The sequence below is a fragment of the Heterodontus francisci genome, chromosome 24 (assembly GCF_036365525.1).
Source record: "Heterodontus francisci isolate sHetFra1 chromosome 24, sHetFra1.hap1, whole genome shotgun sequence".
Classification (NCBI taxonomy): Eukaryota; Metazoa; Chordata; class Chondrichthyes; order Heterodontiformes; family Heterodontidae; genus Heterodontus; species Heterodontus francisci.
In genome coordinates, this window is record NC_090394.1 from 19937523 (window position 1) to 19963132 (window position 25610).

Consider the following 25610-nt stretch of genomic DNA (forward strand, 5'->3'; position numbering starts at 1 on the left):
GAATTCTGACGAAATGAACAAGCACCATTATATTGTGACCAAATGGAGAATGGGCATTGTTTTCAAAAGGACATTCAAACTCGGATGATCATCTCCTCAGGCTACAAAAAGCCTTCACTATCCAAAGAAGTCTAGCTAGTGTCAAACAACATGAAGCACAAGACCAGAGTACAGAACGCTATAAGGAGTATGTTAGGATCAGCAGATTGGAAGCCAAACCTATTTATCGCTTTCCAAAAAATATCCTGGAGTTGTTGGGATTTCACTCAAGGATGAACTGAAACCTAGGTTAGATGAATATCCTAGAATGCAACCAAGTTGAATGCAAAGTTAGAGCAAGTATTAACATAAGAACAAGGAGCAGGAGTAGGCAATTCAGCCCCTCGGGCCTACTCCGCCATTCAATATGATCATGGCTGATCTCATCTCGGCCTCAACTCCACTTTCCTGCCTATTCTCCGTAACCCTTCAACCCATTACTAATTAAAAATCTGTCTATCTCCTCCTTAAATTTACTCAAAGTCCCAGCATCCACCGCACTCTGGGGTAGTGAATTCCACAGATTCACGACCCTTTGAGAAAAGTAATTTCTTCTCATCTCTGTTTTAAATCTGCAACCCCTTATCCTAAAACTATGACCTCTCGTTCTAGATTGCCCCACAAGAGGAAACATCCTCTCTACGTCCCCTTTGTCAATCTCCTTAATCATTTTATATACCTCAATTAGATCTCCTCTCATTCTTCTAAACTCGAGAGAGTAAAGGCCTAAACTGCTCAATCTCTCTTCAAAAGACAAACCTTTCGTCTCTGGAATCAATCTAGTGAATCTCCTCTGAACTGCCTCCAATGCAACTACATCCCTCTTCAAGTAAGGGGACTAAAACTGTACGCAACTCCGGGTGCGGTCTCATTAATGCCTTATATAGTTGCAGCAATGCTTCCCTACTTTTATACTCTATTCCTTTAGCAATAAATGCCAAAATTCCATTTGCCTTCCTTATTACCTGCTGCACCTGCATATTAGTTTACTGCAATTCATGCACGAGGACACCCAGATCCCTCTGCACCGAAGCAGTCTTAAGTTTCTCTCCAGTTAGATAATAATTTGCCTTTCTATTCTTCCGACCAAAATGGATAACCTCACACTTATCCACGTTAAACTCCATCTGCCAAATTTTGGCCCATTCACCTAACCTATCCATATCCATTTGTAAATTTCTTAAATGTCTTCTGGCAGTCCAGATATACTACATCAACAGGATCCCCATTATCCATTTTGCTTGTCACAGCTTCAAAGAACTCTAGCAAATTAGTCAAACCCGATTTACCCTTCATAAAACCATGCTGATTCTAATGGATTGCGTTTTGACTTTCCAAATGTCCTGTTATTACTTCCTTAATAATGGATTCTAACAATTTCCCAACGACAGTTGTTAAACTAACTGGTCTATAGTTTCCTACTTTCTGCCTCCCTCCCTTTTTGAATAAGGGCATTATATTAGTTTTTTTTCCAATTCACTGGAACCTTTCCCGTATCCAGGGATTTTTGGAATATTATAACCAATGGATCCACTATCTCCGCTGCCACTTCCTTTAAGACCCTAGGATGTAGGCCATCAGGCCCTGGGGACTTGTCTGCCTTCAATCCCAATAGTTTGCTCAATACCTTTTCCCTAGTGACGATGATTTTTCTAAGTTCCTCCCTTTCTATAAACTCTGCATTACCTGTTACTATTGGGATGGTACTAGTGTCCACCACCGTGAAAACTGAGGCAAAATACTGATTCAGTGTCTCCGCCATTTCTGTGTTCCCCTCTATTAACTCCCCAGTCTCATCCTCCAAAAGACCAACATTCACTTTAGCTACTATCTTCCCTTTTATATACTTATAGAAGCTTTTGCTATCCGTTTTTATATTTTGCGCTAGTTTTCTTTCATAATTTACCTTTGCTCTTTTAATTTCTTTTTTAGTAACCTTTTGTTGATCTTTAAGTTTCCCAATTTTCCAGCCTGCCACTGGCCTTTGCAATATGTCACGCCTTAGATTTTGTCTTTATGTTATCCTTAACTTCCTTGCTTAGCCATGGATGTTTTTCCCCCTCTTAGAGAATCTTTTTTTCCCTCTCCAGAATATATTTTAGTTGGGAGGAATTGAATATCTCCTTTAACATCTGCCACTGCTCATCAACTGTCCTACCTTTTAGTCTTCCTGCCCAGTCCACTAGGGCCAAATCTGTCCTCATGTCTATGTAATTACATTTGTTTAACTTCAGAAAACTCGTGTGGGACTCCAGTTTCTCGCCCTCAAACTGAATTTGAAATTCTATCATGCTATGATCACGCTTCCCTAGATCCTTAACTATGAGATCCTTAATTAATCCCACCTCATCACACAATACCAAATCTAGAATAGCCTGCTCCCTGGTTGGTTTCACAACATATTGCTCCAAAAAACAATCTCTAATACATTCAATGAACTCTCCCTCGAGGCTACCCTTGCCAATGTGATTAATCCAGTCTATATGCATATTTAATAAATACACTGCATGACAACACAGAAAGAACAAACTTAGATTTGTACAGCACATTTTACACCTTCACAATGCTTCAAAGAGGCCTACAGCCAATGAAGCACTTTTGAAGTGCAATCATAGAAACATAGAAAATAGGAGCAGGAGTAGGCCATTTGGCCCTTTGAGCTAAATCACTGTTGAAATGCAGGGGAAATGCAGCAGCCAATCCACACACGTCAATGCTCCACAAGCACCAATGAGATAGATGACCAGATAGTCTGTTTTTAATGATGCTGATTGAGGGATAAATAATAAATATCAACCAGGCCATCGGGAGAACTTCCTTGATTTTTTTCATTGACTGAAAGGGCAGAGGTGGCCTCAGTTTAACATCTTGTAAGCACAGGGTTAATCAAATGGTACTGCTATGCATTCCTCTTTATAGTATTTATAGCTGTATTCACTAGCAGTCTAATTATCCATATGATTTAGACAGATCCTGTAACTAACTTGTAACAAGACTGTGCCAGTTTATTTGCCTGAGTCGGTGTCTAGGCAACACAATATCTTGTAGGTTATTCGTCTTTCAACTTCACAGGGAAGCAGGAGATGTGTTACATTTTTTAATGATGGTTAGATGATATCTGCAAAGATTAAGATGGTAGGAAAGGGATGTATTAATCAGACAAACAGCAAAGATTAACTTGTCAAAGGAATATGGTGTTGGGTGATAAGAAAGTAACACCCTCATAGTTCATTAGAAAGTCTTTGATAGTTAATTCCCTTCAGCTTCATGATTTGATTGACAGATCAATCAGAATGAAAACTAGACCAGACTTAGGGAGTTGTAAAATTATTGATAAGGGACATGGAAGGAGGGCTAAATAATACTGAAACAGTGCAGGATTGAGAACAAAGGTATAATGGAATGAGTGCTCAGGGAGATAGCTCAGAATATGTTTAAGGTCTGATGAACCTACTACTTTGAGCTCGAAACGGACTTTCCTTTTATTCCCTGGTAAACTTGCAAAATGTTGCCATAAGTGCTGCTTATTATTGTTAATAGTTATTATATGCTTAATAAATCTGGGACTGTCTACCTTAATGGTGTGAACCCTATTATTTTGAGTAATGTTTAAGCAAAAACAACCAGTGTCTAATAATCTCATTCGGATAGACATTTCCAACAACGAGCACTCCCGCAGTACTGCACTGCAGTGTCTGCAGAGACATAAATGCTCTAATATTTGGAGTGGGGATTGAACCCCTCTTCTGCCAAGAGACAAGAGTGCTACCACTGAACCAAGGTTAACCCCTCAAAGTCTAAACCACCACTGCTTAAATTATGAACTGAGAAAAATACAGATTTAGAAAACTAGACTACAATTTAATTTCTTGACAAGTCTCCAAAGACTTTAAAAAAAAAAAGATTTGTTCCAAATTTACACATTTCCAACAGTGCAGGTATACATGGCAGAAGGGGAAAACACAAAAACAATTAATATCAGGTGTAGGAGAAGTTCTGAAATACAAGAGGACCTAATGTGCTCCCTGTGAAGAAAAACAAAGATGTTTTTTTCATGGTTAGTATGTTACCTTTACAATCCATTTGAAATGGGGAGAAATGCCATCATACTAACCAGGATAGTTTCTTAAATGAAGAGCAGCAATAAATAACATATGTGGAACCACACACCCAAAAGGATCATAGTTCACGAAGCTCAAAACCGTGAATGGGACTAGAAGAAAGTTTTAATGATTAACTGAAGCATTCTAGACATTATCCCTTCACTTATTAGTTATTATTAAATTGGCATTTTCCTCTACCAACACTAAACCGTAGTGCTACTTTGTGTCAGACAGATCAGATGGCAAGGTTTTATTAAATGGTCAGTAATACAGATCGTTCAGCAGAAACTCAGTCAACAGCCCAGATTCAAACTTCAACACCAATTAATTGCTCTTGAACTAATTATCTGTTTACCAATTTTGAATGCCAAACCACTTTCATAATATCCAGCTAACCGGTTGCTGGAGGCATAAAGGCATAATTTTTTTTTGTGTTGTTTCTGGATGCAAAAAGCATACACAACTTCAACTGCAAGTCACAAACACACTGTTAAAAGACAATATGGAAGTGGAGAAGGAGCCACGGTTCTCCAGCAATGGCCTTCTGCATTCCATTTCTTGGCTGGAAAACTATATGCTTAATCTGAATTCATGCTTCAGCTGACTAAATCCACATTAGTTCATTGCTAATACAGCAAGTAACTTCATGTGCAAATAGATTGCAGATTTGTAAAGATGTCACTTCTTCTTACATACTCTCAACAGTCTTACCAGTAACACAAGCTAAAACAATGGACGTATATTCTGATTGATAAGAGTTACACATTGTACTAACTTCACAATTGGTTTATAACTCAAAGAAAGTACACTCATTAAACCATTGTTAAGCTTACAATCTTGCCCATATTTCTGTAGTTATGAACTCAGCAATAAAAATATGCATCCAGAATGGAAATGTTCTCTAATGCTGCAACATGGCCACTTCCTATGCTTTGGGGATGTCAAACATGCAAAGGCTCTTGTACTTCTGCAGAAGTTCATTCTTGGTGTGAACTTGATCTCGCAAATTCTGAAGCTGCAGCTGCTGCTGTTCAGGACTAACATCAATCCCAGGCATCGCCAAAATCATTTCCCGGGTCTCCTGCAGTTTGGTCTTCAGTTTATTCAGCTCTTGGTGCACATCTTGGCTGTCTTTGTCCATGCTGCACTCAACAATAAAACCAGTCGACAAATCATTATATCGAATACTTTTTCTAAAACAAAATGTTTACAATGGCAACATTAAACAAAATTACTGGATGTGTAGCATAACCATAATAATCAGCACATAATGGATTGCATTATTATATCAATTCAGCAAATGTCATTGCATTTTATTTCAAAAGGAATTTTTAGGCTTTACTGTATGAATAAAATACTGCAATAGTTCAGCAATATCTAAAATATAATATTAAGGTTTGCTAACAATTCCTAGCCATATTGTAATACACCGCAACAAGGAAAGGGCATAGAGATATCAAAAACAATATGATGGCTCAGCGAGCAAGTAAACCACATGTTGTGGTACTAACCTACAGACCAGGAAAGTCCGAGACTCAATTCCCATTCAAAGACCAGGGACTCAACTTTGCCAACTGGCTCGATATCCCAATGCCAGAGGTATTTCTGGATATGCGCCCGCACACGCAGATGTGGGACTTCTGTAGGTAACTTGCACAATGCAGCCAATTCACAGCAGGCATGCAGGGGAGCTGACCAATAACTGGTGGTGGGTGTGGGTTAGCGCCAACAGCAAGCTTGAAGGTGCCATCTTTCAAAGGCAGTTTTCATCCTTCATACTGGCTGCATACAGAGAAGACAGAAGATGGGTGCAGCAGAAGGCAGTGTGTGGAGGGATGGCTGGAGAGTGAGGAAGCGTTGCTCCACATTTTAGTGACACCTCGCTGGAGGTGCTCCTGCAGGCGGTGTGGGAAAGACTAGAGGCACTATTCCCAGAGGACAGGAGGTGTAGGTCAGCCAGCCTCACGAAGACGACCTGGCTAGAGATGGCTGAAGATGTGTGCAGCGCAGGGTCGTGGCACAGACATGGGTACAGTGGTGGAAGCGCTTCAATGACCTAGTGAGGACTGGCAAGGATGCTAGCAAAGTGGCAGGACTGCATGTATAATATGGTGGCCATGACATGTGCAGCCACATGGATGACCCATGCACAGGGCTCAACAAGGAGCCATGTGTGTATCAAAACAGAGGGTAGCATCACACCAGAGCACCATGGCCAAACATTAGTAGGTGATGCCATGCCAAGCATGGATGAAGGCATGCAACAGGCTGAGTGCTGCAATGATGGCCGCTGAAAGTGGCGCAGCCTTATGAGCAGCGCAGAGACAGGACAGTTGAGTCACACGCATTCTGTGATTTTGCAGAAGAGAGTTCATAATGCAAGAAAGCGGAGAAAGACGGGTGGCAGTGTGCCCTTCCTCGTTGTGATAAAGCAGATGGTGGAAGAGGGAATACAGATTGGTAGAGTGGCAGCAGGCCAGGCTGTCACAGAAGGTGAGGTAGATGTGGAGCCAGAGGGATACTTGCAATGGCTGCAGATGCGAATCCTTCTCAGTTGCCTTTTCTGCTGGCACCTCCGTTGTCTCTGATGACCATATGCAACTCAGGAGCATGGACAGGCAGGAGGAAGGGGATGCCTAGGGATGTCGTTAACGGCACTCGTCTCGCCTGCAGGGCCAGTGAGGGTGGCGTCACAGCAGAGTGCATCGCAGCCAAAGACCTCACAGGAGGAGAAGTTGATAAATCACCAGGGCTGGATGAAATGTACCTCAGACCATTAAAAGAAGTAAGAGAGGAAATAGCAGAACTGTAGGGGGGGGGAGGCGGAATAGGGAGCCTTCCTTCCTCTCCGAGACACACACAGACCCGGTGGAAGGCACTGAGTTACACATTTACCATTTAATGATGTCGTGGACAATCGGCAGGAAGGAGCAGTCCTCCTGTTTAATCGGCACCTTCGACTCCCCCGCCGTTGCTGTTGCTGTTGCTGTTGCTGCCGCTGCCGCCGCCGCCGCCATGACTCCCGACCTCTGACCCGCTGCGTCATCAGCAGGCGATAGACCGAAGGGAATAGACCGTATTCAGCATTGCGTCATGCGACAAATGTCACTTCCGGAGATATGCGCCGCTGCAGTCCTCCCTCCATGTGCCGGCGCATTCTTGTGTTCCACTGACACACGGGGTACACTGGAGGGACAGAGTATTCCCATCATTTTTTAAGTTGAACAATGCTGGCAAATTTTTAGTGAAATCCCCAAAGAGGCAAAGGAATATCAAACATTTCTGGCAATTTAAAACAGATAGTGCTGGAAATGCTCAGCAGGTCAGGCAGCATCTGTGGGCAGAGAAGCAGAGTTACCGTTTTAGGTCGGTGAGCCTTCGTCAGAACTGGGAGAGCTTACAAATGTAAGGCAGGGAAAGTGCAGAGGAAAGAACGAAAGGGAAGGTCTGTGATAGGGTGGAAGGCAGGAGAGATTAAATGACAAATGGAATGATAGTGCAAGGTGAAAGGTAATGGAACAAGTAAATAAAAACGAATCATAATTTTGAGTTCAACAATTTCAGATCATAACTTCTGCCTCTTTTTTTTGATGACACCCATCATTTGTTTCTTTACTTATAAATTTCAATTTTTCCCAGTTCTGATGTAAGGTCACAGATCTGAAACTTTACCCCTGTTTCTCTCTTCACAGATGCTGCCACATCTACTGAGTATTTCCAGCATTTCCTCTTATATTTCAAATTTCCAGTATCTGCAGTATTTTGCTTTTGTATTAGAAAGGCTGACTGTACTTAAAGTTGTTAAGTTACCAGGACTGGATGGGATGCATCCAAGAATGCTAAGGGAAGTAAAGGTGGAAATTGTGGAGGCACTAGACCATAGCATTCCAGACCTCCTGACCAGTTAAATCTGGTTGCTGAAGCTTCAGCTTCAAAAGGTATAAATACAGAGGTCTGGGTGCAGTCTGCAATTGGTGTGCAGATTGCAAGTTGAGTGTGGAGATTCAAGTTTGGTGGGTGATGAGTTTGATGAAGGGGAGGCGGTGCTCCATTTTTCTATGGCTTTTTCTACTGTTTTAACCCTCCAGTATTTGGATCCTGCTTTGGTGCAGTGGAAGGAGCAGTTGGGTGAGTACCTGGTAAGCTATTCTATTTATAATAAACAGTCTATAAAGTTGAAGTATGGCATGGCAGCTCTGCTGAGTGGAATGTACAGCCTGTGGCATGTAGGAAGTCACGGACACACCATGGACAAACACATCTGCAGGAAGTGTCACCGACAGCAGAAGCTTGAGCTTTCTTTTCGGAACTCGAGCAGCTGCTGGAGTCACTATTGTGCCTCCGCGAGGTGGAGGACTATATGGATAGCGTGTTTAGGGAGGTGGTCACACCACAGGTTAGGAGCATGCAGGCAGATAGGGAATGGATGACCGCCAGGCAGTCTAAAAGAACTATGCAGGTAGTGCAGGGGTCCCCTGATATGATCTCACTCGTTAATCAGTTCTCCATTTTGGATACTGGTGAGGGTGATGGTTCTTCAGAGGAATGCAGTCAGAGCCATGTTTGTGGCACCACAGGTGCCTCAGCTGCACAGGAGGGGAGGAAGAGGAGTGGAAGAGCAGTAGTGACAGGGGATTCAGTGTCAGGTGTTTCTGCAGCAGTTTTGTAGCCAGGGTTGGGGCCGACCATGACTCATGGCCCTCCTGCCTTGGGCGCTATGGCATTGGAAGGATGAATGAGAATGGACAGAGACTGCTTGAGTTGTGTACCTATCATAACCTCTGCATCACCAACTTGTTCTTTCACAATAAACCCTGTCACCAGGTTTCTTGGAGGCACCCAAGATCACGTCGTTGGCACCAGCTGGACCTCATCGTCACAAGGCGAGCCTCTTTAAACAGCGTTCAAACCACACGCAGCTTCCACAGTGTGGACTGCGACACCGACCACTCCCTGGTGTGCAGCAAGGTTAGACTCAAACTAAAGAAGCTGCATCACTCCAAGCAGAAGGGCCACCCGCACATCAACACGAGCAGAATTTCTTATCCACAGCTGTTACAAAAATTTCTAAATTCACTTGAAAAAGCCCTTCAAAACACTCCCACAGGGGATGCAGAGACCAAGTGGGCCCACATCTATGAGTCAGCTATGACCACCTATGGCAAACATGTGAAGCGGAATGCAGACTGGTTTCAATCTCACTTTGAAGAGCTGGAACCTGTCATAGCCGCTAAGCGCATTGCACTGCTGAACTACAAGAAAGCGACCAGCGAGTTAACATCCGTAGCACTTAAAACAGCCAGAAGCGCTGCATAAAGAACAGTCAGGCGCTGCGCAAATGACTACTGGCAACACCTATGCAGTCATATTCAGCTGGCCTCAGACACCAGAAACATCAGAGGAATGTATGATGGTATTAAGAGAGCTTTTGGGCCAACCATCAAGAAGATCGCCGCCCTCAAATCTAAATCAGGGGACACAATCACTGACCAACGGAAGCAAATGGACCGCTGGGTTGAGCACTACCTAGAACTGTACTCCAGGGAGAATGTTGTCACTGAGACCGCGCTTAATGCAGCCCAGCCTCTGCCAGTCATGGATGAGCTGGACATACAGCCAACAAAATCGGAACTCAGTAATGCCATTGATTCTCTAGCCAGCGGAAAAGCCCCTGGGAAGGACGGCATTACCCCTGAAATAATTAAGAGTGCTAAGCCTGCTATACTCTCAGCACTCTACGAACTGCTTTGCCTGTGCTGGGATGAGGGAGCAGTACCACAGGACATGCGCGATGCCAATATCATCACCCTCTATAAGAACAAGGGTGACCACGGTGACTGCAACAACTACCGTGGAATCTCCTGCTCAGCATAGTGGGGAAAGTATTCGCTCGAGTCGCTTTAAACAGGCTCCAGAAGCTGGCTGAGCATGTCTACCCTGAGGCACAGTGTGGCTTTCGAGCAGAGAGATCGACCATTGACATGCTGTTCTCCCTTCGTCAGCTACAGGAGAAATGCCGCGAACAACAGATGCCCCTCTACGTTGCTTTCATAGATCTCACCAAAGCCTTTGACCTCGTCAGCAGACGTGGTCTCTTCAGACTACTAGAAAAGATCGGATGTCCACCAAAGCTACTAAGTATCATCACCTCATTCCATGACAATATGAAAGGCACAATTCAGCATAGCGGCGCCTCATCAGACCCCTTTCCTATCCTGAGTGGTGTGAAACAGGGCAGTGTTCTCGCACCTACACTGTTTGGGATATTCTTCTCCCTGCTGCTCTCACATGCGTTCAAGTCGTCAGAAGAAGGAATTTTCCTCCACACAAGATCAGGTGGCAAGTTGTTCAACCTTGCCCATCTAAGAGCGAAGACCAAAGTACGGAACAAAGAAGAACAAAGAACAAAGAAAATTACAGCACAGGAACAGGCCCTTCGGCCCTCCAAGCCTACGCCGATCCAAATCCTCTATCTAAACGTGTCGCCGATTATCTAAGGGTCTGTATCTCTTTACTTCCTGCCCATTCATGCATCTGTCTAGATACATCTTAAAAGACGCTATCGTGCCCACGTCTACCACCTCCGCTGGCAATGCGTTCCATGCACCCACCACCCTCTGCGTAAAGAACTTTCCACGCATATCCCCCCTAAACTTTTCCCCTTTCACTTTGAAGTAGTGTCCCTTTGTAATTGAAGCCCCCACTCTGGGAAAAAGCTTCTTGCTATCCACCCTGTCTATACCTCTTATGATTTTGTACACCTCAATCAGGTCCCCCCTCAACCTCCGTCTTTCTAATGAAAATAATCCTAATCTATTCAACCTCTCTTCATAGCTAGCGCCCTCCATACCAGGCAACATCCTGGTGAACCTCCTCTGCACCCTCTCCAAAGCATCTACATCCTTTTGGTAATGTGGCGACCAGAACTGCACACAGTATTCCAAATGTGGCCGAACCAAAGTCCTATACAACTGTAACATGACCTGCCAACTTTTGTACTCAATACCCCGTCCGATGAAGGAAAGCATGCCGTATGCCTTCTTGACCACTCTATTGACCTGCGTTGCCACCTTCAGGGAACAATGGACCTGAACACCCAAATCTCTCTGCACATCAATTTTCCCCAGGACTTTTCCATTTACTGTATAGTTCATTCTTGAATTGGATCTTCCAAAATGCATCACCTCGCATTTGCCCTGATTGAGCTCTAACAGGAAAGTCCTCATCAGGGAACCTCTCTTTGCTGACGATGCTGCTTTAACATATCACACAGATATGTCTGCAGAATCTCATCGACAGCTGCCTGCAACGAATTTGGCCTAACCATCAGCCTCAAGAAAACGAACATCATGGGACAGGTCGTCAGAAATGCTCCATCCATCAATATTGGTGACCATGCTCTGGAAGTGGTTCAAGAATTCACCTACATAGGCTCAACTATCACCAGTAACCTGTCTCTCGATGCAGAAATCAACAAGCGCATGGGAAAGGCTTCCACTGCTATGTCCAGACTGACCAAGAGAGTGTGGGAAAATGGCGCACTGACAAGGAACACAAAAGTCCGTGTGTATCAAGCCTGTGTCCTCAGTACCTTGCTCTACGGCAGCGAGGCCTGGACATCATATGTTAGCCAAGAGTGACGTCTCAATTCATTCCACCTTCGCTGCCTCCGGAGAATCCTTGGCATCAGGTGGCAGGACCGTATCTCCAACACAGAAGTCCTCGAGACAACCAACATCCCCAGCTTATGCACACTACTGAGTCAGCGGCGCTTGAGATGGCTTGGTCATGTGAGCCGCATGGAAGATGGCAGGATCCCCAAGGACACATTGTACAGCGAGCTCGCCACTGGTATCAGACCCACCGGCCGTCCATGTCTCCGCTTTAAAGACGTCTGCAAACGCGACATGAAGTCCTGTGACATTGATCACAAGTCGTGGGAGTCAGTTGCCAGCGATCGCCAGAGCTGGCGGGCAGCCATAAAGGCGGGGCTAAAGTGTGGCGAGTCGAAGAGACTTAGCAGTTGGCAGGAAAAAAGACAGAAGCGCAAGGGGAGAGCCAACTGCGAAACAGCCCTGACTACCAATTTTATCTACAGCACCTGTGGAAGAGTCTGTCACTCTAGTATTGGCCTTTATAGCCACTCCAGGCGCTGCTCCACAAACCACTGACCACCTCCAGGGGCTTACCCATTGTCTCCCGAGACAAGGAGGCCAAAGAAGATGTGACTCCAGGATGGTGTGTTGCCTCCCTGGTACCAGGGTCAAGGATGTCACGGAGAGGCTGCAGGACACCCTTCTGGGGGAGGGTGAAGAGTCAGAGGTCGTGGTCCACATTGGTACCAATAACATAGGTAAGAAGGGTGATGAGGTCCTGAAAGCCGATTTTAGGGAGCTAAGAAGGAGATTAAAAAGCAAGACCTCAAAAGCAGTAATCTCAGGATTACTCCCAGTCCCACGTGCAAGTGAGCATAAGAATAGGAGAATTGAGCAATTGAACACATGGCTGAACTGATGTAGGATGGACGGCATCAGATTTCTGAGACATTGGGACCGGTTCTGGGGCAGATGGGAACTGTACAAGATGGATGGGTTGCATCTTAGCAGGACTGGGATGAATATCCTCGCAGGGAGATTTGCTAGTGCTGTTGGGCAGGGTTTAAACTAAATTGTCAAGGGGATGGGAACCAGAGAGGGAGCTCAGATTGGAGGGAAGCAAAACTGGTTACTTGTCAGAGGTGTGAGAACCAGGAGCAGGTACTAGTGAGGAATACCAAGGTGCACAGAATACTGGGGGAGATAGCACAATATTAGGGAATAGTACATTATTAGGTGGCGTCAGAGTAAGGGAGAAAGTAATAAAGTCTCAATCAGAGTTAATGTGCATGTATGTGAATGCATGGAGTGTAGTTAATAAGACTGGTGAGGTACAGGTGCAGATTGCCATGTGGAAATATGATGTTGTGGCTATAACACAGACCTGGGTCAAAGAAGGGCAGGACTGGGTGTTAAATATTCCTGGATTCAGGTGTTCAGGAAAGATAGGAAAGGGAAAAAAAGGGGGAGCGGTGACGGTATTGTTGAAGGTGCGCATTGCAGTGCTGGAGAAAAAGGATGTCCCACAGGGGTCGAGGACAGAATCAATGTGGCTAGAGCTAAGGAGCAAACAAGATGCAGTTACATTGCTCGATGTTGTCTATAGGCCACCAACTAATGGGAAGGATGTGGAGGACCAAATTTGCAAGGAAATTACTGGGATGCATAAATTATAGGGCAGTTATAATGGGGGACTTTAATTATCCAAACATAGACTGGGATAATAGCAGTGTAAAGGGCAGTGATGGGCAAGAGTTCCTGGAGTGTATTCAGGAAAATTTTCTACAACAGTATGTTGCTAGTCCAACGAGAAAGGAGGCATTGCTAGACCTGGTTCTTGGGAATGAGATGGAGCAAGTGGATCAAGTATCAGTAGGAGAGCATTTAAGGGATAGTGATCATTGTATCATAAGGTTTAGACTGACTATGGAAAAGGGCAAAGAGCAATCCAGGGTAAGAATAATTAACTGGGGGAAGGCCAACTTCAATTGGGGTAAGAATGGAGCTGGGGTGAATAAATTAGAGTCAAAAGCTGGCAGTAAAACTGGTAGATGAACAATAGGCTACCTTCAAAGAAGAGATGGTTCAGGCACAGTCAAAGTATGTTCCCTCGAAGGGGAAAAGTAGAGCAAACAAATCCAGAGCTCCCTGGATGACAAAAGAGGTAGAGATTAAGATAAAGAAGAAAAAGCGTGCTTATGACAATGCCAGGTAGAAAATATTTTGAGAACCAGGCTGAATATAGAAGGTCCAAAGGGGAAGTGAAATAGCAAATAAGGGAAGCAAAGAGAGAGTATGAAAAGAGACTAGCAGCTAGCATTGAAGGAAATCCCAAAGTTTTCTCTCAGCATATAAATAGTAAAAGGGTGGTAAAAGGGTGGTAAAAGGAGGAGTTGGGCCAATTAGGGACCAGAAAGGGGATTTACACATGGAGGCAGAGGGTGTAGCTGAAGTATTAAATGAATACTTTGCATCTGTCTTTACCAAGGAAGAAGATGCAACACAGGCAATGTTGAAAGAGGAGGTAAATCAGACACTAGAGGGGTTTAAAATTGATAAAGAGGAACTATTGGATAGGCTGTCTGTACTTAAAGTGGATAAAGCACCAGGGATGAGATGCATCCAAGGATACTGAGGGAAGTGAGGGTGGAAATCGCAGAGGCACTGGCCATAATTTTTCAGTCATCCTTAGACTCAGGGGTGTTGCCAGAGGACTGGAGAATTGCAAACATTACACCCTTGTTCAAAAAAGGGTGTAAAGATAAGCCCAACGACTACAGGCCAGTCAGTTTAACTTCAGTGGTGGGAAAACTTATAGAAAAAATAATTTGGGACAAAATCAATAGTCACATGGACAAATACGAGTTAATTAAGGAAAGCCAGCATGGATTTCTTAAGGGAAAATTATGTTTAACTAACTTGCTGGAGTTTTTTGAGGAAGGAACAGAGAGGGTTGATGAGGGCAATGCTGTTGATGTGGTATACATGGACTTTCAAAAGGCATTTGATACAGACTTGTGAGCAACTTGTAGCTCATGGAATAAAAGGGATGGTAGCAACATGGATATGAAATTGACTGAGTGACAGGGAACAGAGAGTAGTGGTTAATGGATGTTTTTCGGGATGGAGGAAGGTTTGTAGTGGAGTTCCCCAGGGATCAGTGTCAGGACCTTGCTTTTCCTGATATATATTAATGACCTAGACCTTGGTGTACAGGCACAATTTCAAAGTTTGCAGATAATATGAAACTTGGAAGCATTGTGAACTGTGAGGAGAATAGTGTAGAACTTCAAAAGGACAAAGACAAGTTGGTGGAATGGGCAGACAGATGAAGTTCAATGCAGACAAATGTGAAGTGATTCATTTTGGTATGAAGAACATAGAGATACAATATAGAATAAAGGGTACAATTCTAAAGGGGGTGCATCAGCAGAGGGGCCTAGGTGTATATGTGCATAAATCATTGAAAGTGACAGGACAGGTTGAGAGAGTGGTTAATAAAGCATCCCCTATCCTGGGCTTTATTAATAGGGGCATAGAGTACAAGAGCAAAGAAGTTATGTTGAACTTGTATAAGACACTAGTTCAGCCTCAGCTGGAGTATTGTGTCCAATTCTGGGTGCCGCACTTGAGGAAAGATGTGAGGGCATTGGACAGAGTACAGAAAAGATTCACGAGAATGGTTCCAGGGATGAGGAATTTCAGTTATGAAGATAGATTGAAGAAGTTAGGACTGTTTTCCTCGGAGAGGAGAAGGCTGAGAGGTGATTTGATAGAAGTATTCAAAATCACGGACAGAGTAGATAGAGAGAAACTGTTCCCATTCATGAAAGGATCGAGAATGAGAGGACACAGATTTAAAGTATTTGGTAAGAGAAGCAAAAGTGACATGAGGAAAAACATTTTCACACAGCGAGTGGTTAAGGTCTGGAATGCGCTGCCTGAGAATGTGGTGGAGGCAAGTTCAATTGAAGCATTCAAAAGGACATTAGACAGTTATATGAAAAGGAAGAACGTGCAGGGTTACGGAGTAAAGGCAGAGGAATGGAACTGCTCTTTCCGAGAGCCGGTGCAGACATGATGGGCCGAATGACCTCCTTCTGCATTGTAACCATTTTGTGCATTCTGTGATTCTGTTCTGTGATTCCTTAGATGCAGAGGTGATGCCAAAGGACTGGAGAATTGCAAATGTTACACCTTTGTTCTGAAAGCGTGTAAGGATAAACCCAGCAACTACGGGCCAGTCAGTTTAACCTCAGTGGTGGGAAAGCTTTTAGAAATAATAATCCAGGACAAAATTAACAGTCACATGGACAAGTGTAGATTAATTAGGAAAGTCAGAACGGATTTATTAAAGGTAAATTGTCCTTAACTAACTTGATTCAGTTGTTTGATGAGGTAACAGAGAGGGTTGGTTGGGGAGGGTTTAAACTAACTTGGCAAGAATGTGGGAACCAGGAGCTAATACTAGAGAGGAATCCCAAGGTGCACAGAATGCTGGGAGATAGAGATTGCACGAGAGAAGGAAATAGTAAGTTATTAGGTGGGTTCAGAGTAAGGGGGAAAGTAATAAAATGTAAATTAGGTTTACTGTGAATGTATGTGAATGTGCAGAGTGTGGTAAATAAGATTGGTGAGTTGCAGGCAGATATGATGTTGTAGCTGGCTCAAAGAAGGGTATTAAATATTCCTGGTTACAAGGTGTTCAGGACAGATCGGAAACGAAGGAAAGGGGGAGGGGTGGTGGTATTGATTAAGAAGAACACCGTAGTGTCGGAGAAAGAGGATGGCCCAGAAGGGTCAGGGACAGAATCTGTTTGGCTAGATCTAAGGAACAAAGAGGTGCAGTTGCATTGCTCAGTGTAGTCTATAGGCCACCAGCTAGTGGGAAAGATATAGAGGAGTAAATGTCCAAGGCAATTACAGAGAGGTGCAAGAACTATAGGGTAGTTATAATAGGGGATTTTAATTATCTGAATTAGACTGGGATAGTAGTAGTGTAAAGGGCAGAGAGGGGCGAGGGTTGCCAGAGTGCATTTAGGAGAATTTTCTGCAGCAGTATGTTTCCAGTCTAATGAGAAATGAGGCACCTGATTCTTCGGAATGAGGTGGGCCAAGTGTGTGTCAGCAGGAGAACAGTTAGGGGACAGTGACCAGGGAATAAAAAGGACAGTAGCAACATGGATACAAAATTGGCTGAATGACAGGAAACAGACAGTAGTGGTTATTGGTTGTTTTTCAGACTGGAGGAAGGTTTGTACTGGAGTCCCCAGTGGTCGGTGTTAGGACCCTTGCTTTTCCTGATATATATTAATGGCCTAGACCTTGGTGTACAGGGCACAATTTTGAAATTTGCAGATGATACAAAACTTGGAAGTATTGTGAACTGTGAGGAGAATAGTATAGAAGTTCAAAAGGACATAGACAATTTGGTGGAATGGGCAGACAAGTGGCAGATGAAATTTAATGCAGAAAAGTGTGAAGTGATTCATTTTGGTAGAAAGAATGCAGAGAGACAATATAAAATAAATGGTACAATTCTAAAGGGGTGCATGAGCAGAGGGACCTGGGTGTATATGTGTATAAATCATTGAAGGTAGCAGGACAAGTTGAGAGCAGTTAATAAAGCACACAGTATCCTAGGCTTTATCAAAAGGGGCATAGAGTACAAGAGCAAGGAAGTTATGTTAAACTTGTATAAAACACTGGTTCAGCCTCAGCTGGAGTATTGCCTCCAGTTCTGGCCACCACACTTTAGGAAAGATGTGAGGGCATTAGAGAGACAGCAAAAAGATTCACAAGCATGGTTCCGGAGATGAGGAACTTCAGTTACATAGATAGATTGGAGAAGTTGGGACTGTTTTCCTTGGAGAAGAGAACGTTGAGAGGAGATTTGATAGAGGTATTAAAAATTATGAGGGGTTTGGACAGAGTAGATCAGGAGAAACTGTTATCATTGGTGGAAGGATCAAGAAGGGCACAGATTTAAGGTATTTGGCAAAAGAAGCAATGGTGAGATGAGGAAAAGCTTTTCAACACAGCAAGTGGTTAGGATCTGGAATGCACTGCCAGAGAGTGTGGTGGAGGCAGGTTCAATCGAGGCATTCAAGAGAGAATTGGATTATTACCTGAAAGCGAAGAATATGCAGGGCTACGGGGAGAAGGTGGGGTGTGGCATTAGGTGAATTGCTCCTTCTGAGAGCCAGCACAGACACGAGGGGCTGAATGGCCTCCTTCTGTGCTGTAACCATTCTATGATGAGGGTAATGCAACTGATGTGGTGTATATGGACTTCCAAAAGGCATTTGATAAAGTGCCACATAATAGACTTACCAGCAAAGTTTAAGCCCATGGAATAAAGAGAACAGTGGCAACGTGGATGCGAAATAGTCTGAGTGACAGGAAACAAAGAGTAGTGGTGAACGTTTGTTTTTTTGACTGGAGGAAGCTATACAGTGGGGTTCCCCAGGGGTCAGTATTAGGACCACTGCTTTTTTTGGTATATATTAAGGACTTAGACTTGGATGTGCAGGGCATAATTTCAAAATTTGCAGGTAACACAAAACTTGTAATTATTGTGAATTGTGGGGGGATGGTGATAGATTTCAAGAGGACATAGATAGGCTGGTGGAATGGGCGGACACATGGCGGATGAAATTTAATGCACAGAAGTGTGAAGTGATACATTTTAGTAGGAAGAACAAGAAGAGGCAATATAAAATAAAGGGTACAATTCTAAAGGGAGTACAGGAACAAACAGATCTGTGGATATATATAGATATGCACAAATTGCTGAAGGTGGCAGGACAGGTTGAAAAAAATGGCATTTGGATCCTGAGGTTTATAAATAGAGGCCTAGAGCACAAAATCAAGGAAGTTATGATGAACCTTTATAAAACACTGGTACGGCCTCAACAGGAGTATGTGTTCAATTCTGGGCACTACACTTTAGGAAGGACACGAAGGCTTTAGAAAGGGTGCAGCAAAGATTCATGAGAATCGTTCCAGGGATGAGCAACTTCAGTTATGTGGATGGATTGAAGAAGCTGGGTCTGTTCTCCTTGGAGAAGAGAAGATTAAGAGGAGATTTTATAGAGTTGTTCAAAACCATGAGCAGTCTGAACAGAGTAGATCGAGAGAAACTGTTGCCAAAGGCGGAAGGGTCGAGAAGAAGACGACATAGATTTAAGGTGATTGGCAAAAAAACAAAAGTGAAATGAGGAAAAAATTTTTTACGCAGGAGGCAGATTCAATCGAGGCATTCAATAGGAAATTGTATAAGCACCTGAAGAGAAAAAAGTTGCAGGGCTACAGGGAAAGGGCGGGGGAGTGGAAGTACCTTAGTTGCTCTAGCAGCGAGGCAGCATAGACACGACAGGCCGAGTGGCCTTCTGTGCTGTAACCATTCAATGATTTTATGATTCAATGACACATTAAATTGTGTCTCATCTGCTAGCTATCTTCAACATGGTGAGCATTTTTTCATTTGTGCAAAGCAAACAGCAGAGTAGCATAAACTGACCAGCAGATTCTGGAATTTGCAACTCATGCCTATCTCTTAATCCCATGAAAGGTCTGGTTGATTTGCGCATTAATACCAGCATGCATCATAACCTCACCTTATTTTCCAGCAAGATTTGGCCCATGATTGTTTTCTTCATCATGGTGTCAGCTGTGGCTCTCTAGTTGCACTCTTTTGCCCCTAGGTTAGAAGGTTGTGGGTTCAAGCCACACTCCAGAGCTTGAGCACATAACCTCAGCTGACATTTCAATATAGTACTGAGAGAGTGCTGGCTTCTGAATGAGATGTTAAACCAAGGTCTGGTGTATGCTACACTTGACCTGGAAGTAAGTATATGATATTGATTTTGGGTATGCAAGGTGGGAAATTCTCTCGCACTAACTTGTCTCATTGGATAAATAACAAAAACTAAAAATAAAGCACTATTTGGGCAAACCTGTTTTCTAGCTACAACCTTAGCTAGGGTTCGTGCCAAATTAAAAAAATGGGTGACCTATCAAGTGACACTGCTCAAATGCAAGGAAATCTTAAGGTGCAAACCAGAGATTCTTACACCTGCTTGACTAAAATCGTGCTCAAGATTATTGAACCTTGATGATGTCAACAGGTGGCACAAGACGATTTCAGGCTGTGCTTTGCTTAAATCTGCTTGGGTAAATTGTCAACACAAACTGTTCATCCTATAGGCAGAGGGAATTTGGGCAGACCCTGAATGTTCTTGATGCTAAGGGCCCCAAGAATTCTCAATACCACCCAGGCACCATGCAGAAATTCAGCACATCACTCAATAACACATTCCCTTTCTTCTTTCAGGGTAAAATTCCAGGGAGAGGAGCAACACAAGAGGAGGTACACTATCATTTCAGATACTCTAATCAGCAGAGGAGGTGACCACGGATATCCTGGGCAGTGGGAGAGTAGTAGCAGATGGCGAGGCAAGAAGAAACGTTGCTTGGCCCTCTAACCATCCTTTACTCTTTTTAGTTAACTATCTCCCTTAATCAGTCTACACAGTCTGATGCTGTACTGAATATTTACTCATTGTATCTACCCACTAACCATTTTCTCCTTCCCCTCTTTCCAGTTCCTGTTGAAATCCTGGGCCACTGGCAGTAAAGAGGACGAGAAAGAATCTGCAACTAATGATACACCATGACTCACTCTAGCAGGAGAGGTTAGCCTTGCTGTTCCTTGTCAACCTCGGTGTCTTCCTGTTCATCCTTCTCTGTCAGCACGTCTTCCTCTTCAGCTGATTCAATGTGTTGGCCCCTCTGGTTGGCAAGCACCAGGAATCCAAACAGAAGTTTGCAGGAAGTCTCCGACCAAAAATCCTCTGCTGACTCATTAAATAACTATCTGTAACAAGTAATGCCATTTCCAGCAGCCAAATTGTCCTAAAAGGCTGAATCAGCACAGTACCAGGCAAATTAAATTAACCAGTGATTTACCTGCGTACACCTGACGATTTCTTTAACCATCTCTGGAAATGGTGTTTCCACTCATGGGTGGAATTTTAACCTGCACGGGTGGGTGGGTTTCTGACTGGGTGGCAGGTTAAAACAACTGACACTGCCTGCCGGTCTCTGCCTTTAACCTGCGTGCACTCTGCAGTGCATGGAAAACCCCCATGGGATAGGTGTCTCTGCTAGTTAAGTATGTAAATTATTCATTTGCTGCTCATTTAACTCTGAATTCTGAATTTAACTGTGTGCATGGGAACTCGCCAGGTAAAACAAGGTGAGAGGACAGCAGGATTTAACGCGGCTGAGGAATTGACAGACAAGATATGATGTAAATACTAATGTCTGATAGCTGCTTACTTGCCTAAGTGAAAGGTTTTTGTTCACAGGGCTTGTTCTGTGAGTGTGATTTCACTGCTTTGGAAGTGATTTCCAAGACTTTGAAGGTCATTTCCACTACCTTGGAGTTTTTTGCCTTTGAACTGCATTCTCAGCTGTCAACCTTCTCTGTAGCATGGGAGCTGCTTATGTAGCTCTAACTTGGACCTCGGATAAGGAACAAGAGGAGCATTAACACAATGCCACCAGCATCGGCAGGAGGAGCGGCAGCAGGAGGAGCAGCAGCCTTCTTCTCAACCATCTACTGCTCCACAGGACAGAGGGGATGAACACAGAGCTCCAGCTCACAGGAGTCGATCGCCCCAGCACAGACTTGGTTAACCATCTTTGAATGAGCTGAGAGGGCAAATTCAGTAAACAATTGTAGCTCAATGCCTTGTGGTGCAATTTTAGCACTAAGGAATCCTATAAAGAAAGTTGTTACCGTTGTCTGGAGATTAAAATGTTCTTTAATAAGGCTTACAGCTGTTATGTCAGATGGAAGATACCTCTAAGACAAAGATAAGCCTCTATAGTAGGGTTGCCAACCCTCCAGGTACGATGGATATGACTGAGCAACATTGCTTCAGGAGGTTGGTGACATTAGCAGCCTCATGGAAGAAGACATCTTGCCAAATGGACTAGGTGGACACACATTGCCAAGAGTTATCAAAGTCACCACAGCCCTTAATTTCTTCATCTCTGGCTCCTTCCAAGGCTCTGCTGGTGATATTTGTACAATCTTGCCATCTGCTGCCCACAGGTGCATCTCACTGGTGACCGATGCCATGTTTGCCAGGACTGGCACTTATGTACACTTAATTACTTATGAGGCCAGTAAGAATGAGCGGACACTTGGATTTTCTCCAGCAGCATTCCCACAGGTACAGGAAGTCATAGACTCTAACATGTGAGAATCAAAGTGCCCCCAGATCACCCAGCATATTCAGCAACCGAAAAGGATTCAATTCCATCAATGTTCAGCTGATCTACAACCACCAAAAGATCATTATGCCTGTCTGTGCAAGATTTCAGGAAGCTGTATTGATGTGTTCATTCTGCGCCAGTCAAGTCTCCCGGAGATATCTACATCTTGAAGCAGAATTTGTGGATGGTTCCTTGGAGACAATGGTTACCCTCTGAAGATGTGGCTAATGACATCTGTGAGGAGCCCAAACGCTGACGCCCAGGAAAGGTACAACAGAAACCACATGAGCACAATCATTGTAATTGAGCAAGCAAACAGGATGCTGAAGATGTGATTCAGGTGCCTGGACAGAACTGGCGATGCCCTTCAGTGTGCATCAGCAAGGGTTTCTAGAATGGCAGTGGTCTGTTGAGCCTTGCACAACAGCCAAGACTGGGGTTCCAGGAGGTGGAAGGTGAGGAATGGTAAACGATTCAAACAAAATCTTCTGAACTGAGAGATGAATGTTGTCAGTAGCCTTGACTTCTCATTCAAAGGAACTTGCCAAAAGCCACTATTCATGTCCAGCTTTGTGAACATGATACTTTTGGATAACATCGTCAAGCCATCATCTACTGAGGACATTGGATGGATTTCTCTTGTCACAGCCTTAATAAACTGATTCAAGTCTACCCAAATGTGAAGAGTACCATTAGGTTTAGGAACTGGAACCATTCCCGAACACCACTCTCTTGGCTTTGTGACAGGAGAAATAACTCCCAATCTGGTCATGTTTTCTAGCTGAAGTTAGACTTGCCTCATTAGTGGGAATCTTGCTAGGCATAAAAAGACATACCGGTTTAGCATTTTTTTCTCAATGTAATGCTGTAATCGATCTTAAATCTTCCCAGAACAGTAAATAATTTTGGAAAGTCTTTTTGGAAATGACTCCGAGAATCTTGCTACTTAATTTTTTCCACTTTCTTAGTAAGGTGAAGGTCTATACAAGCTCTTCTACTTAAAAAGAAAATTCTTGATTCTGTAGAAAATACAGTGTTTGCAATATCTGCTTTCCCTTGTACTGGAGTGTTGCCTGTCGCATTCCCTTGACTTTCAGTTCAATCCCTCCTGGACCATGTAATGGAGTTTCTGTTGGTTGCAGGCTGTTACTACCGGATGAGAAAGAGGTCTAGGGTTTCCCTTTCAGCCTTCACCAGGTCTTATTGTTAAAAGCTTTTGTTTTTAAACACAGCGTTTTGAGCTCCCCCTTGATGAATCCTTGTTCACCACTTTCCAATTATAAGGCAAAGAAATGAGCACAAACAGGCTTTCTTAAGTTCAAAGAAGAAAAGTGAAATTTATTAAAACTTAAACTCTAATTTGGCTAATGCCTATGGATACATGCCATGTCCCGCGCTAGCATGCATACGTGATACACACATGCAAAAAGAGCAGAAGAAAAATAGAGAGGTTTGAGGCAATCTCTGAAGAGGGTTTTTTGTTACTGTGCTTCAAGCTCGCTGTAGTCCTTGCTTGTAGTTAGATCTTGCTTTTCGTTGGGGCCCAGTATTCTTCTTAAACCTTATTCACTTTAGGAGGTTTTTCTCTCTTGGGGTTCATATGTCTTCAGTGGTTTTCAGTTCTGTGGGAAAGAGATGGAAGCAGGCAGGAGAAGCTGTGGCAAGCCAGCCAGGAGAGGTCTTGTCAGTCCAGGAGCAAACAGCTTTCTGAGTACAAATTCTCAGTTGAAAGTTCAAAAACAACCTCCAATAGCCTGTTAATCATGTGACTAAACTGATCTGACCACATCTGTTTGTGTATTTGGCCATCTTAGCAGTCAACCTGGAATGCGAGCTCCCCCACCCTCGACGTCTGATAATTAAAAGTCCTTTGTGGATTGAATGTGTCAGGGAAGGCTCTTTTGTCCCTTTTAAGCACTATCTGTAAATATGCAAATGTATTCCCAGTCAAGGGTCTGGTCCTTTTTAAAAAAAAAAAACAAGTTCTTTCTTTAATCCAGTAGCAGTTTAAAAATCAATGTTCATGTGGTGAAATTAATGTGCCTCATTTTTGGCAGGTGGGGGCCTGCATGATACAGGCAAGGCATTGATAACCACAGTTCGCTGTTTGATAAAACTGTTACGCTTACTCCAGTGTCTAGTTTAAAGTTGGTGATCAGTCCGTTGACATATACAGCTGCAGTTCAGATTGCATGATGAAGTTCATTGATCTCACCAAGGAAGTTTTCTGATTTCTCTTCTGAAGGAGATTGTTTAACTTCATTAATTGCTCTATGCGTGAAGACTTCTTCTTTAGAACTTTTTAAAGTAGAGATTTTACTTTGGCACGTCTTCCCAAAATGGACAACCTTCTTGCACTGAAAACATTCTGCTTTGTTTGCAGGCCACTGTTCGCGCCTGTGGGTCTTTTTGGCACCACAGCAGTGGCAGGGTTTTATGGTGTCTTGCATCTTCCCTCCCAAGTGTACCTTCTTTTCTGGTTCTTCTTTTACAGTCCTGTGTTTAAGGAACTGTATGGTCATTGGAGGCTTCCTATCCCAAGGTTTTTCTTCACATCTCAGGATTGCGCTGTTCTGCTTACAGACCTCTGCTTGTCTCACCAGCTGCATTGCTTTGTCTAGGGTGAGTTCTTCATTAGACTGCAATAAATCTGATAGGGATTCATCAGCAATACCTACTACAATGCGGTTTCTTATCATTTCTGATTTTAGGTCTCCATATTTGCATCTTTCAGCTAGCTTGTAAAGGTCATTAATAAAAGCATCTACAATTTCACCTGTTTACTGAACACTTCTGTTGAATTTGGCCCTCTCTAGAATTTTATTGCTCGTCAGGTTTAAGTACTTATTGAAGACTTTTAAAATTCCATCAAATTTATCTAATGTCTCATTAATGCCTTGTCTTGCAATAACATCATCTGTATCTCAAAAATCTTTTCTTCCACAGAGACCAGTTTTGGATTTGATTTTGTCCTTCCATGTTTTTAAACCTTCCTGATAGCAAAAATTTAGGATCCATAGCTTTCCTAAGCTTTTAGGTAATTTCCTTTTGAAAAAATGTTCCTTCCAGTAATGCAAGTTTTCCCAAGCTTTTTGGAAGTTTTCCCATGCTTTTCAGCCCCAGGGTTGCGTCGCGTAATGGCCACCGACTTTGGATCCGCCCTTTCCAAAGATTTGGCTTTGGCAGAGCTGCCTGCCTAGTGCGCCATTAGAAACAATTTGTACACTCTTTAAGGGTTGTTCACCAGATCCCCGACCATTCTCGAGGTTCTCCAACTCGAAGCCTGCGATTGCTGGACTGGGATTTTTTCACAGACCACCACGCCTTAGTCATGCAGCCTGAATGCCTCTGCAAGGCAACTCCCTGACTCTCCATGCCTTCACTTCATCCACGGAGCAGCTCTGGAACTCTTCATAGCCTCCCCTTGTGTTCTGCAATCTTTTGGCACTACTTTTGCAGGTAAGTAGTTTTCTTCAAAATTTTCTGGGTGTTGTGTTGCAAGGACCACCGTTGTTCACCATTGCCACCATGTTGTATATTGTTGTCAGCATGTTAGATGCTTGGCAAGCAGCAGGTAAAAAGGGGC

At 43.5% G+C, this 25610-nt stretch overlaps 1 protein-coding gene across 1 annotated transcript; it reads right to left on the reverse strand.

Moving 5' to 3' along the window:
- Window positions 1-3879: 3879 nt before the first annotated feature.
- Window positions 3880-7179, reverse strand: med9 (mediator complex subunit 9). The gene is made up of 2 exons (XM_068055737.1): window positions 7038-7179; window positions 3880-5284 (listed from the first exon to the last, which is right to left on the reverse strand). The coding sequence occupies exons 1-2, from the start codon at window positions 7157-7159 to the stop codon at window positions 5068-5070; spliced, it is 339 nt and encodes a 112-aa protein (XP_067911838.1). The 5' UTR covers window positions 7160-7179; the 3' UTR covers window positions 3880-5067.
- Window positions 7180-25610: the final 18431 nt, after the last annotated feature.

What these genes read in the sequence shown, in the direction of transcription:
- med9 (XM_068055737.1), bottom strand. Translation starts at nt 7,159, where the DNA reads ATGGCGGCGGCGGCGGCAGCGGCAGCAACAGCAACAGCAACAGCAACG. An exon ending in GTCCACGACATCATTAAATG is followed by an intron (nt 5,285 to 7,037) that starts GTAAATGTGTAA and finishes TGTTGAGTGCAG; the next exon opens with CATGGACAAAGACAGCCAAG.